At 44.6% G+C, this 19,594-nt stretch overlaps 1 protein-coding gene across 1 annotated transcript in view; it reads left to right on the top strand.

Annotated features, from left to right (window-relative positions):
- Positions 1-19,594, top strand: part of adgrd2 (adhesion G protein-coupled receptor D2) — a 151,835-nt gene that overhangs the window by 58,915 nt on the left and 73,326 nt on the right. The window contains exons 19-20 of the mRNA XM_073052585.1: positions 2,999-3,114; positions 7,711-7,831. Coding sequence (XP_072908686.1) covers positions 2,999-3,114; positions 7,711-7,831 — 237 coding nt within the window. The remainder of the gene's footprint in view (positions 1-2,998; positions 3,115-7,710; positions 7,832-19,594) is intronic.

Genomic DNA, 19,594 nt, shown 5'->3' on the forward strand with positions numbered 1-19,594 from the left:
AACATTCCTGGCAGAGTGCTTAGAGGATGTGCAGACCAGCTAGCAGATGTTCTCACTGACATCTTCAACATCTCCCTGAGCAGCGCCACCGTTCCAACGTGCTTCAAGGCCGCCACCATCATCCCCGTGCCGAAGAAGTCTTCAGTGTCCTGCCTAAATGACTACCGTCCCGTTACACTTACATCCATCATCATGAAGTGTTTCGAGAGGCTCGTCATGAGGCATATCAAAACCCTGCTGCCCCCCTCACTGGACCCCCTGCAGTTTGTGTACCGTCCCAACCGCTCAACAGATGACGCCATTGCCATCACCCTCCACCTGGCCCTAACCCACCTGGACAAAAAAGACACATATGTTCAGATGCTGTTCATAGACTTTAGTTCAGCATTCAACACAATCATCCCTCAGAAACTGATTGGAAAGCTGAGCCTACTGGGCCTGAACACCTCCCTCTGCAACTGGATCCTAGACTTCCTGACTGGGAGATCTCAGTCAGTCTGGATCGGGAGCAGCATCTCCAACACCATCACACTGAGCACGGGGGCTCCCCAGGGTTGTGTGCTCAGTCCACTGCTGTTCACTCTGCTGACCCACAACTGTGCTGCAACACACAGCTCAAACCACATCATCAAGTTCACTGATGACACAACCGTGGTGGGTCTCATCAGCAAGAACGCCAATTCAGCTTACAGAGAGGAGGTGCAGCAGCTAACGGACTGGTGCAAAGCCAACAACCTGTCTCTTAATGTGAACAAAACAAAAGAGATGGTTGTTGATTTCAGGAGGGCACGGAGCGACCACTCCCCACTGTACATCGACGGCTCCTTGGTAGAGATCGTAAACAGCACCAAATTTCTTGGCGTTCACCTGGCGGAGAATCTCACCTGGTCCCTCAACACCAGCTCCATAGCAAAGAAAGCCCAGCAGCGTCTCTACTTTTTGCGAAGGCTGAGGAAAGTCCATCTCCCACCCCACAGCCTCATCACATTCTAAAGGGGTTGTACTGAGAGCATCCTGAGCAGCTGCATCACTGCCTAGTTCGGAAATTGCACCATCTCGGATCGCAAGACCCTGCAGCGGATAGTGAGATCAGCTGAGAAGATCATCGGGGTCTCTCTTCCCGTCATTTACACTACACGCTGCATCCGTAAAGGAAACAGCATTATGAAGGACCCTATGCACCCCTCATCTCTTCTCTCTCCTGCCGTCTGGGAAAAGGCTCCGAAACATTCGGGCTCTCACGACCATACTATGTAACAGTTTCTTACCCCAAGCTACCAGACTCCTCAATACCCGAAGCCTGGACTGACACCTTGCCCTACTGTCCTGTTTATTATTTATTGTAATGCCTGCACTGTTTTGTGCACTTTATGCAGTCCTGTGTAGGGCTGTAGTCTAGTGTAGCTTTCTCTGGTTTTTTTTATTACGTAGTTCAGTCTAGTTTTTTGTACTGTGTCATGTAACACCATGGTCCTGAAAAACGTTGTCTCATTTTTACTATGTACCAGCAGTTATGGTCGAAATGACAATAAAAATTGACTTGACTTGAGGTCCTCCAGGCCCAGCAACATCCTTGTAAACTTTCTCTGCACTTTCAGCCTTATTTACATCTTTTCTGTAGGTAGGTGACCAAACCTGCACACAATGCTCTAAATTAGGCCTCACCATCGTCTTATACAACTCCAACATAACACCCATCTCTTGTACTCACTACATTGATTTATGCTCAATTCGCCTCTGATCTGGGCCGACATTTACGTGCTGGGCGGCACCTGATTAATTAGCTTGTTTATTTCGGCTTTTTTCTTAAGGGTGAGCTGGGTGCGTCCCGGATACCGCTGCACCCGTGTATGCTTCGCGGTCCAGTATAGGTCCGCGGCCCGGAGGTCGGGGACCACTGATTTATGAGGCCAATGTGCCAAAAGCTTTCTTTATGACCCTACCTACTTGTGATGCCACTTTCAGTGAATTATGGATCTGTATTCCCAGATCCCTTTGTTCTCCCGTACTCCTCAGTGCCCTACATTGTCTGACAATGTTGGTCATTGACAAACGATGCATTTCACTATATGTTTCTATGTTATATATATACTTCACATTAATATCAATTAGATATTACACTTTATTTGTCCACCTGCACTGTGCTTTCCCTGCGACAGCACCACATATTCTGCAACACGTAGACACAAGGGCTTCTGTAGGTGCTGGAAATCCAGAGTAAGTTATACGAATGCTGGAGGAACTCAGCAGGTCAGGCAGCGTCCGTGGAGGGGAATAAACAGTCGATGGTTTAGTCTGAGGCCCTTCTTCAGGACTGCATTGTTTTCTTTTTACTGCCTCGATGTACCGACGTAGGGAATGATCTGTCAAGAATGCACACAAACTAAAGCTTCTTACTCTTGCTACACGTGATAATAACATAGTGATACCTAAACAATTGCGACAAAAATGTAGAAGAATGAGAGGGGATCTTATAGAATCATACAAAATTTTGAAAGGGATAGATAAGATAGAAGTAGGGAAGTTGTTTCCATTGGTAGATGAGATGAGAACTAGGGGACATTGCCTCAAGATTCAGGGGAGAAGATTTAGGACAGAGATGAGGAGAAACTGTTTTTCCCAGAGAGAGGTGAATCTGTGGAATTCTTTGCCCAGGGAAGCAGTTGAGGCTTCTTCACCAAATATATTTAAGATACAGTTAGATAGATTTTTCCATAGTAGGGGAATTAAGGGTTATGGGGAAAAGGCAGGTAGATGGAGCTGAGTTTACAGACAGATCAGCCATGATCTTATTGAATGTTGGGGCAGGCTCGATGGGCCGGATGGCCTACTCCTGCTCCTATTTCTTACCTTCTTATGCTCACATGGGCGGTGCGGTCTCGTTGGGCCAGTAGGGCCTGGTGCCGTGATGTTTCTCTAAATAAAAAAAAAAAGATAAATGGCCCCTGCACACCTGCTTCTTATTTCCTAAGGGGACACTCCTGCTCTTGCATTGCAGGTTAACACATTCGTCCTGTGCCGGGTTGTCATGATCACAGTCGTGAGTTCCAGGCGCCGCTCCATGATGTTGGTCCCAGGGGCCAGACTGCCTCATCGGCTTTACATCCAGATGTGGTGAGTTGTATGAAAGCAGGACCTGCTGGGGCTGTCACGTGGGCAGAGCGAGGGCAAAGTGACCGCTGCTCTGCAGACATTATCAGAGGACAGTTAAGCCCTGTTGGTGTGTATGATGGAAATGCACACAGTATCCGTGCTGTATCAGTACTGATCTTCATTTCCAATTCAGCAATGTCAAACTTGATCCAGGGCAACAGGAAAATAGAAATAAACTGCAGACAATGGAAATCCAGAATTAAAACAGAAGATTCTAGATGTACAAAGCAGGGCTCCCCACGTTATTTTACTAGGACTACATTAGATAGCTCTGTTCCTGCACTCACCACAGTTTAGAAGAATGAGGGGGGGACCTAGATAGAGAGGATGTTGTCAATAGTGGGGGAGCCTAGGACGAGGGGACACAGCCTCAGAATACGAGGATGTCCCTTAAGAAGAGAGATGAGAAGGAATTTCTTTAGCCAGAGCGTGATGACTCTGTTGAATTCAAAGCCACAGATGTCTGTGGAGGCCAAGTCACTGGGTATATTTAAAGAGGAGATTTATGGATTCTTGATTATTCAGGGCATCAAAGCTTATGGGGAGAAGGAAGGAGAATGGGGTTGAGAGGGATAATAAATCAGCCATGATGGAATGGTGGAACAGACTTGATGGGCCCAATGGCCTAATTCTCCCCCTATGGCTTATGGTTTTATGGTTTTATCCAGGATGTGCCCTTTTTAGTACCATCAGAGTTCCAAGACCCACCTCCAAATGATTTAGCATTTCTTCTCCTCAACCATCAGGTCAAAATGTTGACAATTCCTTCCCTCCCACAGGTGCTGCTCAACCCATTGAGTTCCTCCAGTAGATTACTTGTTGCTTGAGATTAATATTGGATTGTTGTAAATTGGTAGTTAATGGTCAGCACAAATTTAGTAGGCCGAAAGGCCTGTTTCTATGCTGTATCCCTCTATACCACAGTGTCTCTCCCTCTTGCTCTCATGCTCACACAAATGCACACATTCAGTGTGCTCTCTCTCTCCCCCCCCTCCCTCTCTCTCTCTCTCTCTCTTACAGGTACACAGGATTTCTCTCTCATACACACAGCATGTCTTCATAGTGTAGATGTTCCCAATCTAGAATCCACCAACTCTTCGGTTAATGGTTGGGGTCCATAGCATCAAAAACATTGGGAACACCTGCTGCTGTGGGAGAGTCTAGGTCCAGAGGGCACAGAATAGAAAGACAACCCTTTTGAGCAGATATGAGCTTTAGAAATGAGCATAGTGGTTAGTGTAACACTATTAAAAAGCCGGCAACTTGGGTTCAATTCTTCCATTGTTTGTAAGGACTTTGTCCAGCGACTTGGGTTCAATTCTTCCATCGTCTATAAGGACTTTGTCCATCGACTTGGGTTCAATTCTTACATCGTCTGTAAGGACTTTGTCCATCGACTTGGGTTCAATTCTTCCATTGTCTGTAAGGACTTTGTCCATCGACTTGGGTTCAATTCTTCCATCGTCTGTAAGGACTTTGTCCGCCCTGCCTGTAACTGCGTGGGTTTTCCGCTGGGGTCTCCGGTTTCCTCCCACATTCCAAAAGTGTATGGGTTAGTAGGTTAACTGGTCACATGGGTGGGGTGTAATTGTACAGCACGAGCTCATTGATACCAAAAGGCCTGTTACCATGCTGTGTCTCTAAATAAAATAAAATAAATAACTCTAAATATTGGCCTGAAATTGCTGCAATTCACAGTATATCCCAGATAAAAAAACAAGGAATGGTTAAGAACAGCTGTAGGTTTTACATTACATCTCAGGTAGACCACACTTGGAATATCATGTTGAGTTCTCATTGCCTCATGTGGAGGCTTTAGCGAGGGTGCAGAGGAGATTTACCAGGCTGATCACGTCTTACGAGGATAGTTAGAGCAAGCTAGGGCTTTTCTCTTTGGAGCGAAGGAGGGTGAAGACGCGATGATAGATGAGTACAAGATGTTAAGAGGCATGACTGTATGGATAGCCAGAGACTTGTTCCCAGTTCAGGAATGGCTATGAGGGGCATAATTTTAAAATGATTAAGGAGGGTATAAGATCTACTTCTAAAAACCTACATTTTAAATTTAGCCTGCTTATAGAATTACTTAATGTCTGTTAAGGTTGATTACATGTATATAATTTAATGTATTCAACTACATTTTATTCTATATGTTTGTCTTTACTTATGATTTTAAATTTTGTCTCATACTTTTATGACTATATTGATTTATCTTTACAATCTATGTAAAGAACCTTAATGTATGAAGGTTACTGTTATTATTGTAGGGGGATTTCTGAGTTAAGTTCTTTACACGGACTGGTGCTGCATGGACCTGTAACGTGAAGGGTAGTTCACTTGTTGGTTGAAAGCCGCTTCCACCAAGATGGTTGTTGATTGGCCCGTTTGAAGGATGCAGCAGCTCTTTCCTATTGGTTGCCTTGCATGCCAAGGCATTGGTATCTGGTCTGGATGCCTCGGAGGTATAAGAATAGCACGTGCGAGAGATTCGGGCTCTTTCCTTTGTCTCCAGGGGCTCATTTTCACACTGGGGTTGGAACCAATGTGAAAGAACCATTGGGAAAGTTTGCTGAAGATATAGGAGGGCCCACACACTCTCTTAGCTAAGTATCTGAATGTTTAGTTTTGTAATTGGGAAGACTTAATAAAGTACCTGTTGAGTTTGAAGTGTTACTAAAAGTTTAGTATCACAGTTTTTGTTACTTAGGATAGCTTAGATGAGTACCTGTTAGACTTAGATGTTTGGTTGTATGTTTTACTGTTTGTCTGTAAATAAGTGGTTAATGTATTTATTCGTAACCAGTGTCTTCTGTCTCTCTTACCAAACCTGTGAACCTGTTTCCCCATAACAGGAACGCCCTGCCAGGAGTGGTGGTGGAGGCAGATACATTAGTGACATTTAACAGAATCTGAGATAGGCACATAGATGATAGAAACATGGAGGACTATGTAGGAGAGAAAGGTTAGATTGATCTTGGAGTAAACTAAAAGATTGGCACAATATCGTGGACTTGAGGGCCTGTGTTGTGCTGTAATGTTCTATGTATCACATTATCCCAACTTGTACTGACTGGAGACTGGTAGTAAATCTCAGAATTGCCTCCCTAGCAGGACCTGAAGTCTGCAAAACTCAAGATGGCAGCTCACTGCTCTCTTCTCAGTGAGCGATTAATCCTGGGTATGTCAGTGATGACCACAAGCCGGAAAATAAATTATAAAAGGCAATTACATCACAAAATTGCCTATAGAGGAGGTGGAAAGTATTGCAAACTCTGTTCGTGAAAGCAGGATAATTTCAGTCTACAGAACCACAAAGTCTAGGGCAGCACGGTAATGTAGTGGCTGGTGATTGAAGCATCTAAAAAATCAGTGGTATAGAAAGGGCAGACACAATGTGAGTGTCAAATGCTGGAGAGTATGCCTTTCTGATGGGAAAAGGAAAGTTTAAAGGAGATTTATGGACGGTATTGTAGCTCAGTGCTTTGCACTACACTATTACTACAGCCACTTTCTGTACGGAATTTGTCCATTCTCCATGTGAGTGCATGGGTTTCTTCCCGGTGGTCCGATTTCCTCCCACATTCCAAAGACGTATGGGTCAGGAGGTTAAATGGGTGTAATTGGCTGCAGTGGTTTGTTGGGCCTGTTACCGAGCTGTATCCCTTCATAAATAAGTCACCACTGTGTCCACGAGACTAACTCACATGTTCGGCTTCTTGTTACAAGGACAAGACATTCCTGCCGCTCTCTGTGAGGAATTCGTATGTTCTCTCTGTGACCACTTAGGCTTCCTCTGCGTACTTCGGTTTCCTCTCACAGTCCAGAGACGTACCGGTTGGTAGGTTAATTGGTCACATGGGTGTAATTGGGCATCCCGGGCTCGTTGGGGTGGAAGGGCCTGTTACCGAGCTATATCTCTAAATCTACATGTATGAAATTTATAAACTGATTTCAGCTAAGCACATCCCTAACTCTTAGACACCACATCCTAGAAGCATTAGGTCAGTAACTGGATAGAAACACAAACTCTCTCTAATTATCTTCCCCCGCAAGTCCTGATGAAGTGTCTCAGCCTGAAACGTCAACTGTTTATTCCCCTCCATAGATGATACCTGATTAGCTGAGTTCCTCCAGCATTTCGTGTGGCTCACCCACCAGATGACTTCATCAGTGACTTATCACCATGGCAACCCTGACCTCACCCTATCAGAGATGCACTCTTTGAACTATCCATCCCTCTTCCACCTTCCTGTCTATTTCTCCCCACCACCCTATTGTCCTTCAGCCGGGAACTGGTAACCTTTTTACTTTCTCTCCCTCTCCCTCTCCCTCCCTTCCTCCCTCCACCCCTCTCTCTCCCTCCCCCTCCCTTCCCCTCTCTCCCTCTCTCCCTTCCTCCCTCCTGAGCCGCTGAATGTTTCTACACCTGTCAGTTTTTCCAGCAGGACCCACTGCCATTTGCTCAGAGGACCAGGGAATGGACTGACTTCACGTTTCACTTCTTGCTGCATTTAATTGAGCAAAGGTTTAACTCTGCAATGTTTCTCTTCTTTACAGGGTGGCCATCAAGCCGGTGGCGATACTCTTGCCAGTGCTGGGTCTGACCTGGTTTTGTGGCGTTTTGGTCCATCTCAATATTACCCTCGGTTATGTCTTTGTGGTACTTAATTCCTTCCAGGTAAGTGTGAATCAGCACCTTCGTACATGTCTAAAGATATCCTGCCTCCATTAGAGGTGCAGGGGAACTGTCCTTCCTCTGACCCCTGCTTATCAAATACCATTCCGTTAACTTCACAGAGTAGTCACCGGCTTTGAACTGTGCACATCATTTTAGAATGGATTTGTGCTACAACTACGCCATGAGATCGTCCACCTCAGACGCTACACTGCACTGTAAACACTTTAAACCACTTTTTAAACTGTACTTTACATCGTAAATACAAGCTGGTATTTATGTATTTATGCACATCTTATTCCATATTCGTACTTCTATGATTTTAATATGTTTTTATTCTTTAAAATTGTTGAATATTGTTTTTGTTGCATGTTCCACCAACACACCATAGCAAATTCCTAATACATGTACTGTAGATGTATATGGCAAATAAAGTTGACCCTTGATCCCTGATCCCCAATCTTTGATCCTTGATCCCTGACCCTTGATCCTTCAACCTTGATACTTGACCCATGACCCTTGGCTCATGCTCCTTGATCCTTGACCCTTAACCTCGAAGAATCACAAAATTCATCAAAATGATTCATTCATAATCGCCTGAACCACGTGGAGAGTCTCAGGGTGAGAGTCCATGCATTAATTAGCATGTGTGCAGGTGTACCTAATAAAGTGGTCACTGAGTGTAAATTAAGTCATGTTATCTCCTGCGTGTTTCCATACTCTCTGATTCCCCTGTAGTTCAAAGTCTGTCAGTCTCTACCCAGAATATATGTGAAGACTCCACCTTCACAGCGTTCACAGGGAGAGAGACCTCGGGGTGAAAAAGGGAATCTTTGTCTCAAATAAACCACCACTTGAAGTCATATTACATACACATCACAACGTACAATAACATGCATCATTAGCATTAACAAAGCACATCCTAAGTATGTGTTTCAGGATTATAGTGTGCAGTTTTGGTCACCTACCTACAGGAAAGATGTTAATAAAATTGAAGGAGTGCAGAGAAGATTTACGAGGATGTTGCCAGGATGTGAGGACCTGAGTTATAGGGAAAGATTGAATAGGTTAGGTCTTCATTCTCTGGGACGTAGGAGAATGAGAGGAGATTTGATTGAGGCATAGAAAATTATCAGGGGTATAGATAGAGTGAATGCAAGCAGGCTTTTTCCACTGAGGTTAAAAGAGGCTAGAACTAAAGGTCTAACTAGACCGTCTAGATCTAATCTCACTAGAGGGTCTTAACGTGGGCTAGGAGTGAAAGGTGAAATGTTTAAGGGGGGAGTTTCTTCACTCAGTGGCTGGTGGGAGTGTGGAACGACTTAACAGTGGAAGTGGTAGATGTGGGTTCGATTTCAATATTTAAGAGAAATTTTGATAGGTACATGGATGGGAGAGGTATGGAGGGCTGTGGTCCAGGTGCAGGTCGATGGGACTAGACTGATTAATAGTTCAGCATGGACTAGATAGGCTGAAGGGCCTGTTTCTGTGCTGTGGTGTTCTATAACTCTATGACTCATTGGGCCGGGGGCAGCCCACAAGGGTTGCCACACATTCTGGTGCCAACATAACATGCCCACAGCATTCAGTAGAACAACAGCAGCAAACCAAGCTCCTTTCCTCCCTCCCTCCCATCCACCCACTCACACACACGGACAGTCCTCCAATCCCACGACAGGCATCCAACCGCAAGTGGACTGACAAACTTGCAGACCAGGGCTTTGCCTAGCGGATCTCGACTCCCAGAGTTTTGATCTGAGATGATGCCTCTCGGCTCTAGTTCAAATCCAAGTTTACTGTCATCTGACTGTACCTATATACAAGCAAACAAAACACCGTTCCTCCGGACCATGGTGCACCCATAATACATATATATCACACAGAACACATAAAGCAAAATGTTACCATGAAATGAGTTAATCAAATATAATTCAAAATGCATGTAGTGTGCAGCACAGGTAAACAGCAACAAGCTCGCCGTCCTAGTGACGAGACCTCGGTGGTGGCAGGGTATTCATTAGTCTCACAGCCTGAGGGAAGAAGCTGTTACCCAGTCTGTACCTTTTTGACGGTAGTGGGTCAAAGAGATTGTGGGATGGCTGGTAGGGATCCTCAATAATGCTTCAGGCCTTTGCCTGCTACGCTCCCAGTAAATGTCACAAATAGGAGGAGGGAGGCCGCGGAGATCCTCTCGGTGGTTTTTACCCTCCTCTGTAGGGTCTCGTGCTCTGAAGCCTTGCAGCTTCTGAGCCGCACAGTGATGCAGCCAGGCAGGACATCCTCGATGGTGCTCCTGTAGAAAGTTGTTAGAACAGGGGCGGGGAAACCTGTCAGTGCCCCTCGGAATTTTACCCGGCCACCTCTGAGAGGGAGGATGAGAGGTGAGTTGAAAGAGGTGTTCAAGATGATAGGAGGAATAAACAGGGTGGAAACTCAGAGAACTTTTCCCAAGGTGAAAATGGCTGATATAAGAGGCATATTTTTAAGGTGACTGGAAGACAGTATGGGGGAATGTCAGAGGCAGGTTCTTTAAACAGAGAGTGGTGGGCGTGTGGAACAGCCTGCTGGGGTGGTGATAGAGGCAGATACATTCGGGACATTTAGGAGACTTTAGATAGGCACATGGATGATAGAAAAATGAAAGGGGGCTGAAGGATTACAATGAGCTTAGAGTAGGTTTAAAGGTCAGCACGACATTGTGGGCTGAAGGGCTTTACTGTGCTGTAATGTTCTAGATGGTGTGGACACACTGAGCTTCTCTAGCATCTTGTTTGTAGAATTGGAAAATTGGTCCCCACTCACGAATAGGAGGACCAAAACCTCATATTCCATCTGTGTAGTTTCCAACCTGATGGCATGAACATTGATTTCTCTAAGTTCTGTTATTTTTTCCCCACTCACCCTTTCTCCTTTTCCATTCCCCATTCTGGCTCCCCTCTGCTCCTCACGACCCATCACCTCCCTGTGGTGTTCCTCCTCCTTCCCTTTCTCCCATGGTCACGCTCCTCTCCTATCAGATTCCTTCTTCTTCAGCCCTTTACCTTTCCCACCTATCACCTCCCAGTTTCTAACTTCATCCCCTGCTCCCCCACCCACCTACCTTCCCCCTCCCCTAATCTCACCTATTACCTGCCAGCTTGTGTTCCATTCCCTCCCCCACCGTCTTATTCTGGCTTCTTCTCCCTGCCTTTCCCGTCCCGACGAAGGGACTTGGTCTGAAATGTTGACAGTTTACTCCACTCCATAGAGGCTGCCTGACCTGCGTTTGTAAATCTGGCGGGAGCAAAGGACATTGAGGGTGACAAAGGTGGACTGCTGCAGGAGGTGGTGTGGGACAGGTGGCAGAGAAAGAGTGCTGGGGTGGGGAGGTGGTTTGGGTGCAGACACACCCAGCCCTGAGACACCAGGCAAGGCAAGGTTACTTGATTCCAAACAATCAGTTTATTGATCATTACAGAATGTCTCTCTGGTGCTTCCCGCTCCCTCCCCTTTTCCCAACCATGATTCCCCTCTCCATGCCCATTCCCATTCTCAGTCCACAATAGAGATTCATATCAGAATCAGGCTCATCATCACTCACATATCTCATGAAGTTTGTTTTTTTTTGTGGCAGCAGTACAGTGCAATACATAAAAGTACTGTGCAAAAGTCTTGGGCACCCTCGCTTTAATTTGCAGAGTTATTTTTCTGTATTGCAAAGTACTGCTGCCACAAAACAACACATTTCACAACATATACCAGTGATATTAAACCTGATTCTGATTCTGATCCTGAAATCAATTACAAAAGTCGGTCCCAAGGAACAAATGTCCAACCGTGAAGACAAACTGCTCGTATTTTTCGTACTGCAATACATTTTACAAGCTAATTAATTCTCTGAAGATCAGCAATACAAAAGCAGTTACCTCCCGCTGTTTTCAAACTCAGTGATTAATTGGACAAATGAGATGTTGGTAAGTGCTCCACAAATTACATAAAACACTTAAAACACACGAATTTAGCCTTATCTAGAATTATTTTTGATTAAGTAGTTAAAGCAACTAAAACTGACAGAATGTTAATAATCAAAAAATATTTGGATGATTGGATTTTCCATAAATCTTTCATTTCCATCCCCATAAAAATCTACTGTAATAATAAATCACTTGCCTTCTCATGCTGATAGTATTTCCAGCTTGAATGTTTCCTGCCGTTAAACTATGTTAGTCCAGCTGAGAGGACAGCCTTAACTTTTCCTCGAAAAAAGATTAAGAATCTCTTTTTTTCTAACTTCTGGTAATTTCTCCCCCCTCTCCTTCCCATTCCATCTGGTTCCCCTCTCACACTCCTCTTCTCCTCGCCTGCTCATCACTTTCTCTGCTTCCCCTCCTCCTTCTTTTCCTCTCACGGTCCATGGTCCATCATGCTCACCTATCAGATTCCCTCTTTTTCAGCCTTTTCCTTCTATCATCTTCCAGCTTTTTACATACACCCTCCTGCCACCTCACCTGGTGTCACCTATCACCTGCCAGCTTGTAATCCTCCCTTCCCCCAACCTTCTGTCTTCCAAAAAGATAACGTTTCAGAAACTGACAAATCTGTTGGAATTCTTTTAAGGAAATAATGAGCAGGATAGACAAAGGAGAATCAATGGATGTTGTGTACCTGGATTTTCAGAAGGCCTTTGACAAGGTGCTGCACATGAGGCTGCTTAGCAAGATAAGAGCCCATGGAGTTACAGGAAAGATACTGGCATGGATAGAGGATTGGCTGATTGGCAGGAGGCAAAGAGTGGGAATAATGGTAGCCGTTTCTGTTTGGCTGCCGGGGACTGGTGGTGTTCCACTGGGGTTGGTTTTGGAACCCTTCTTTTTACATTGTATGTCAACCATTTGGATGATGAAATTGATGGCTTTGTGGCAAGACTGCAGATGATATGAAAATATGTGGAGGGTCGGGTAGCTTTGTGGAAACAGAGAGGCTGCAGAAAGACTTAAACAGTGTCGGGTAGTATATGGTCATGCTCTTTGGTAGAAGGAATAAAAGCATATTTTCCAACTGGCAGAAAATACAAAAATCTGAGGTGCAAAGGGACTTGGGAGACTTGTGCAGGATTCCCTCAAGGTTAACTTGCAGATTGAGTCGGTGGGGAAGAAGGCAAATGCAACGATTGCATTCATTTTGAGAAGACTAGAATATAAAAGAAAGGATGTATTGCTGAGGCTTTATAAAGCACTGGTGAGGCCTCACTTGGAGTATTGTGAGCAGTTTTGGACCCCTTATCTTAGAAAGGATGTGCTGACATTGGAGAGGGTTCAAAACATGGGCTCTCTAATCCAGGAAGCATCCTGGTAAATCTCCTCTGCACCCTTCACATCCTTCCTATAATGAGGTGACCAGAACTGAACACAATACTCCAAGTATGATCTACTAGGCAACAAAAATCCAGATATGTTGACCAAATTATTGAACATCTGGGTTACAGTTGTGCTACTGCGTTGGACTTGTGCTGATTGTTTTTGGAAAATAATTAATTTTAGGACAAATAGAAATAGGACTGCTAACACAGGAAGATTGCATTCATGACTTGAAGGACATATAGAAAGCCAGACAGGTTCTCCTTCCAATATCATTACAACCGGTGTCCGAATGCAGAGGTGAAATTCTGCCTCTTACTCACAAGACGCGGAGCAGTTTGGCAAATCTGACTATTGTGCAGGTACTAGTGAACAGCCCAATTCTTTAACAGAATTCAGAATTCAAAGTCAAAAGTCAAAGTAAATTTATCATCAAAGTCCATATATGTAACCATATCAACACACACACACACAACATTCAGGAGGATCTCAGCAGAGCGGGCAGCATCAATGGAAATGAATAAAAAGTTCAAAGTAAATTTATTATAAAGGAACATATATGTCAACCATATACAATCCCAAGATTCATTTTCTTGTGGGTATTCACAGTAAGTATAAGAAATGCAACAGAATCAATGAAAGACTGCCCCCAACTGGACAAATAACAAATGTGCAAAATACAAAATGAGAGGAAAAAAACAACAATAATAAAAAATAAATAAACAATACATTTTGAGAAAATTAGTTGTAGAGTCCTTGTAAGTGAGCCTATAGGTTGTGGGAACAGTTCAGTGAAGTTGAGTGAAGTTATTCCCTCTGGTTCAAGAGCCTGATGATTGAGGGGGGTAATAACTGTTCCTGCACCTGTGGTGTGAGTTCTGATGTTCCTGTACCTTCTTCCTGATGGCAGCAGTGAGAAGAGAGCATGGCCTGAGTAGCCGGGGTTCATGATGATGGGTGCTGCTTTCCTGAAACAGTGCTCCATGTAGATGTGCTCAGTGGTGGGAAGGGCTTTACCCATGATGGTCTGGGCCGTATCCACTACTCTTTGTAGGATTTACTCTTCATTGACTAGTTGCCTCACAGCCTGGTGTTTCCATACCGGACTGTGATGCAACCAGACAATATACTCTCACTGCACATCTTTAGAAGTTTGTCAAAGTTTTATGCCATGCCAAATCTTTGCAAACTGCTAAGAAAGTAAAGGTGATGCTGTGCTTTCCTCATAATGACACTGACATAATCAGATGCCTGATGATTGTAGAGTAAAGCCTGATGGTTGCGGAGCAGTGGTTCCCAACCTGGACCATGGACATCCAGTTAATAATTGGGATCCATGATATAAAAAAGGTTCTGAACCCTTGTTATAGGGTAAGCTCGATAGCTGTGGGGTAAACCTGATGAATGTACAGTAAGCCTGATAGTTACAGGGTAATTTTGATGGTTGTAGGATAAGCCTGATGGATGTAGAGTAAGCCTGATGGTTGTAGGATAAGCCTGATGGATGTTGGGTAAGCCTGATGGTTGTGGGGTGAGTCTGATGGATTGGAGTATTCAGAATTTAGAATCAGCATCACATTTATTATCATTGGCATATGTTGTGAAATTTGTTGTTTTGAGGCAGCAGCCAAAGCACACTAGATTACTGAATTATCATCCTGTCAATGAATGATTAAAGATTGATGTTATTAAAATGAAAGATTAGCTTTATTTGTCACATGTACACTGAAGTGTACAGTGAAATGTGTTGCTTGCGTTAACCCAGTCTGAGGATGTGCTGGGGAAGCCCACAAGAGTCGCCATGTGCGATCACTGCACGCCTACAACTCACTAACCCTAACTCGTACATCTTTGGAAGGTGGGATGAAACCTAGGCAGCCAGTGGAAATCCCACGCCATCATGGCGAGAACGTACAAATATAGACAGTGACGGGAAGTGATCCCCAATCGCTGATGTTGGGAAGTGTCGCACTACCCACTAAACTAGCAAGCTGCCCTGAGTTAATTTTAAGTTCTGTTTATGTGGCAAGTTAAATGAAGATGGCCTGAATGGCCTCGTTGATCCAGAATTACTGTTTTGTCACCTGGCTGTAAAGACACTGTCCAGAAGAAGGTAATGGCAAAACACCTCTGTAGAAAAGCTTGCCACAAACAATCACGGTCATGGATAGACTGTGATCGCCCACATCATATGACACGGCACATAATGATGATATTGATGACACTTGGAAAATAGTAATTCCAGCTTGCAATTTTGGTACCTGGGGACAGAAACATGGCTTCAAATCCAACCAGTAATCAAATTATCCTGTAACTAGGAGGGTTTGTGAGAGATGGCTTTATAACCAATTTCAGGCCTGTTAATGCGACAGCCCAGACGTGGTCAGTTTGGGCTGATGATGGGGAAGTACAGAGTAACTTGCTGATTGCTCGGGGACTGTTGGAGTTTCGGATACCCAGTGATTACAAAATGATGATCCTTTTTTATACATCTCACATGGATGCTCTGGGCCAGACCCTCTCACCCACGTTGGTAAAAATTCCAGCTCTTCCTGGGAGTTACTGTCCTGTTTTGACCGATGATCTGAATGACAAATGATCTGCCTTTTGGAAATCCAACCTTACACAGTGACTTGACAGAGGTGAGCAGTACTGTGCAAAAGTCTTAGGTACATATATATAGCTAGCACGCCTAAGACTTTTGCACGGTACTGGAGGAATTTTATGTATTGCAGCCTAAAAAAAAACACATTTCATGACATATTTGAGGGATGATAAACCTGATTCTGATATGGGTCTCTATTGTGGACTGAGAGTGGAAAGGGAGGCAGAAAGAGAGGAATCATGGTTGGCAAAAGGGGAAGGGAGAGGGGCGGGAACAGGAAGCACCAGAGAGACATTCTGTAATGATCAATAAACCAATGAATCAAATGTCTGCACCCACACCGCCATCGACTGCCAGCACTCCTTCTCTGCCACCTGCCCCACACCCCTCCGCGGCGCTCCATGCTCACCATTCCCGACATCTTTGCTCCCGCCAGGTTTACAAACTCGCTCTCTGCTCCTCATTGACAATTACTGAACTGTGCAAAGGTCTTAGGCACCCAATCGACATATATTTTGCACAGTACTGTACAAGTGATAAGAGGCATAAATTGAGTGAACACCCAGAGCCTTTCTCCCAGGCTGGAAATTGCTAAAGCAAAGAGGTTATAATTTGAAGGTGTTTGAAGGAAAGTATGGGCGGAGGTTGTCAGAGATAGGTTTTTTATACAGAGTGGAGGGTGTGTGGAACACACTGCCAGGGTTGATGGTAGAGGCAGATAAATTAGGGACACTGAAGCGACTCTTAGATAGGTACATGGATGAAAGAAAAATAGAGGTTTACATTTATCTTAGAAGCAGTTAAAAGTTTGGCATAGCATCATGGGCTGAAGGGCCTGTACTGTTCTATGTTCTGCCATGCACTTTTAAAGCATTTCTCAAGCTGGTAACGACAATGTTAAAACATTTCATGCATTTATTAATGATTGGATACAGTATATGTTCCATTGGTTCAATTATTAAAGATCTTTAAATTAGCTTTATTTGTCATATGTACATTGACACATACATGAAACATGTCAACTGTATCAACAACTAACACTGCCAGGGATGTACTGGGTCACCATGTTTCCTGTGCCAGCATGGCATGCCCACATCTTACCTGAATCTCTCCACGTTTGGACTGTGGAAGGAAACCAGAACACCAGGCGGCCACAGAGGGAACGTACGAACCCCTTACCGACAGCGGCGTGAATCAAACTCTGATCTCACAGGTGGTGCTGACAGCGTTGTGCTGACCACTGCGTTTCCATGCCACGTTCTTCCAGTTTCCGGAGAGTTGCTTCCCAGACATTAGCAATTACATTGTGACAAATGCTTTTCTGGAAATTTCAGAGATTATTTTTCTGAATTAGTTGCATAATTACTGAGCAGAGCATTGTTGCTGAATGTTTTTGTAGGGTTTTAGAAACAAGGGATGTATTGAATATTCACGGGGGGATCTCATTGAAATCTATCGAATATTAAAAGGCCTTGACAGAGTCGACATGGAGAGAATGCTTCCTATAGTGGGGGAGTCTAGGGCCGGGGACAGCCTCAGAATATAAGTACGTCCTTTTACAGCAGAGATGAGGAGGAATTTCTTTAGGCAGAGGGTTGTGAATCTCTGGAATTCATTGCCACACATTGCTGTGGAGACTCAGTCATTGGGTATATTTAAAGCTGAGGTTAGCAGGTTCCTGATTAGTAAGGGTGTCAAAGGTTATAGGAAATAGGAGAATGGGGTTGGGACGGATAAGAAATCAACCATGATAGAATGGTGGAGCAGATGTGATGGGCTGAGTGGCCTGATTGTCTTATCCCCAAATTAAGTACCACACACCTTTGTCTTCTTTGTGAAGATGGCAAGCTGTTTTCCCAGCGTTCGGTACTTGCAGCTGGGTTCAAGTTAATCTAAAACTGCATTGGAAATTCGTCAAGTAAATGCTTGGTTTGGCAAATTAGCCGGCAGAGCAGCTGCTGTAGGAGTATTCGGTATTCTGTCGAAGGACAGGTCAGTGGCAGGAAGCCAACAATAGCGGCCTGCCAAAATATTCCAAATGAGGGAAAGCATTTAGTCAGGAAGTCATACAAGATAGATCGCAGGGATCTCAGCTATGTTATCTAGTACTGATTAAGTACAAGCAGATAACATAAATCAGGTCAGTAGAACATGAAGTGGTTCGCCTCAACTCTTGTCTTCAGTACAATGTTTTAAACAGACTCATTTATCCGCATCCAGTGCCCTCTGTGGAACCTCTTAGACTATTGCACGTGCTCTGGTGGACAAAGATAGATTGTGTCGACTTCAGTGGGCAGGGACCCTCTTACATTGCCCAAAGTGTCGACACAATCTATCTCTGTCCACCAGAGCACGTGTGATCGTGTCAGAGGTTCCACACTACAGTGGAGTAATGTAAGCTTTTCACTTCTGCTTACTCATAAGACATAAGAGATTCTGCAGATGCTGGAAATCCAAAGCAACACACACCAAAATGCTGGAGGAACTCAGCAGGTCAGGCAGCATCCATGGCAATCTGGACAGAGACACTTCTTCAAGACTGGAAAGGGAGAGGACACCAGGTTGGGAGTGGGGGTAAGTAGAGGGCTGGAGAAGAATAAATCTGATGGGAGAGTGGACTATGGGAGAAAGGGAAGAAGGAGGGGCACCAAGGGGGAGGTGATATGCAGGTGAGGAGAAGAGGCAAGAGGCTAGAGTGATGAATGGAAGAAGAGCGAAGGGGGAGAGAAAAATAAAACAGAAGAAGAAATCCATGTTCATGCCATCAGGTTAGAGGCTACCCCTAAAGAGTATGAGGTGTTGGTCCTCCACCCTGAGAGCAGCCTTGTGGTGGCAAATGAGGAAGCCATGGACTGACATGTTGGAACGTTAATGGGGATAGGAATGAAAATGGTCGGCCACCAGGAAATTCAGCTTATGTTTGCACAGTTGAATTCTGCTTCTCCTTCTTAGGCCCATTACCCCGGGGCATAGAACACTGACAGCAGCTCACTCAGATCCCTGTGGCTTCCACTTTCTCCACACGACTTCATACATCTTCTAAGCGAAGATCCTTCATCTCCCAGGGATGAGGTCTTTGGAGCTTCTGTTGGCACCACTGTAGCTTTGGATTTTTACAGGATGGGGTTGCTAGCCCCGTGCCCAACTTTCCCCCTTTCACAGCCGGGCTTGGGAGCATCCATGGCAGAGTGAAATGAAATGGGAAATGCAGGGAACTCATGGCAGATTGAGCCAGATGCTGCCCATGCCTTGCAATAGAGACAGGCTCAAAAGCTAAACTAAGACCAATGCGTCAACAACCAAGAGTCTGAAGATGTGCTGGGGGCAGCCCACAAGTGTCGCTGTGCATATGGCACCAATGTAGCATGCCCACAACTCACTAACTCTAGCACCCATAGATTCCCGAACTCCACGTCCACGGATTCCTGAAAATGCAACATAAGTTGATAAGATTGTTAAGAAGATGTATGGTGTGTTGGTCTTCATTAGTCAGGGGATTAAGTTCAATCAAACCAGAGCACCCAGAGGAATCCCACATGGCCAAGGGAAGAATGTACAGACGGTAACAGGAATCGAACCCTGATTGGTGATAGCTACTGTTTTTGGTCATTAACACAAAATGACATATTTCACTGAATGTTTCGATGTACATGTGAAAATTTTAATCTCACAATCTTTGATAGAGGTGTATAAGATGACTAAATGAGCGGAACATTATCAGAAACTTTGAACTCAGCTTTGAGCCACTGTTGTACCACGTATACTGTAGAAAGATGAGCTTTCAGTGTCCTGACCTTGAAGACCTAAAAGTGCCGTGTGCGTAAG

This window comes from Hemitrygon akajei, chromosome 7 (genome assembly GCF_048418815.1).
Source record: "Hemitrygon akajei chromosome 7, sHemAka1.3, whole genome shotgun sequence".
NCBI lineage: Eukaryota > Metazoa > Chordata > Chondrichthyes > Myliobatiformes > Dasyatidae > Hemitrygon > Hemitrygon akajei.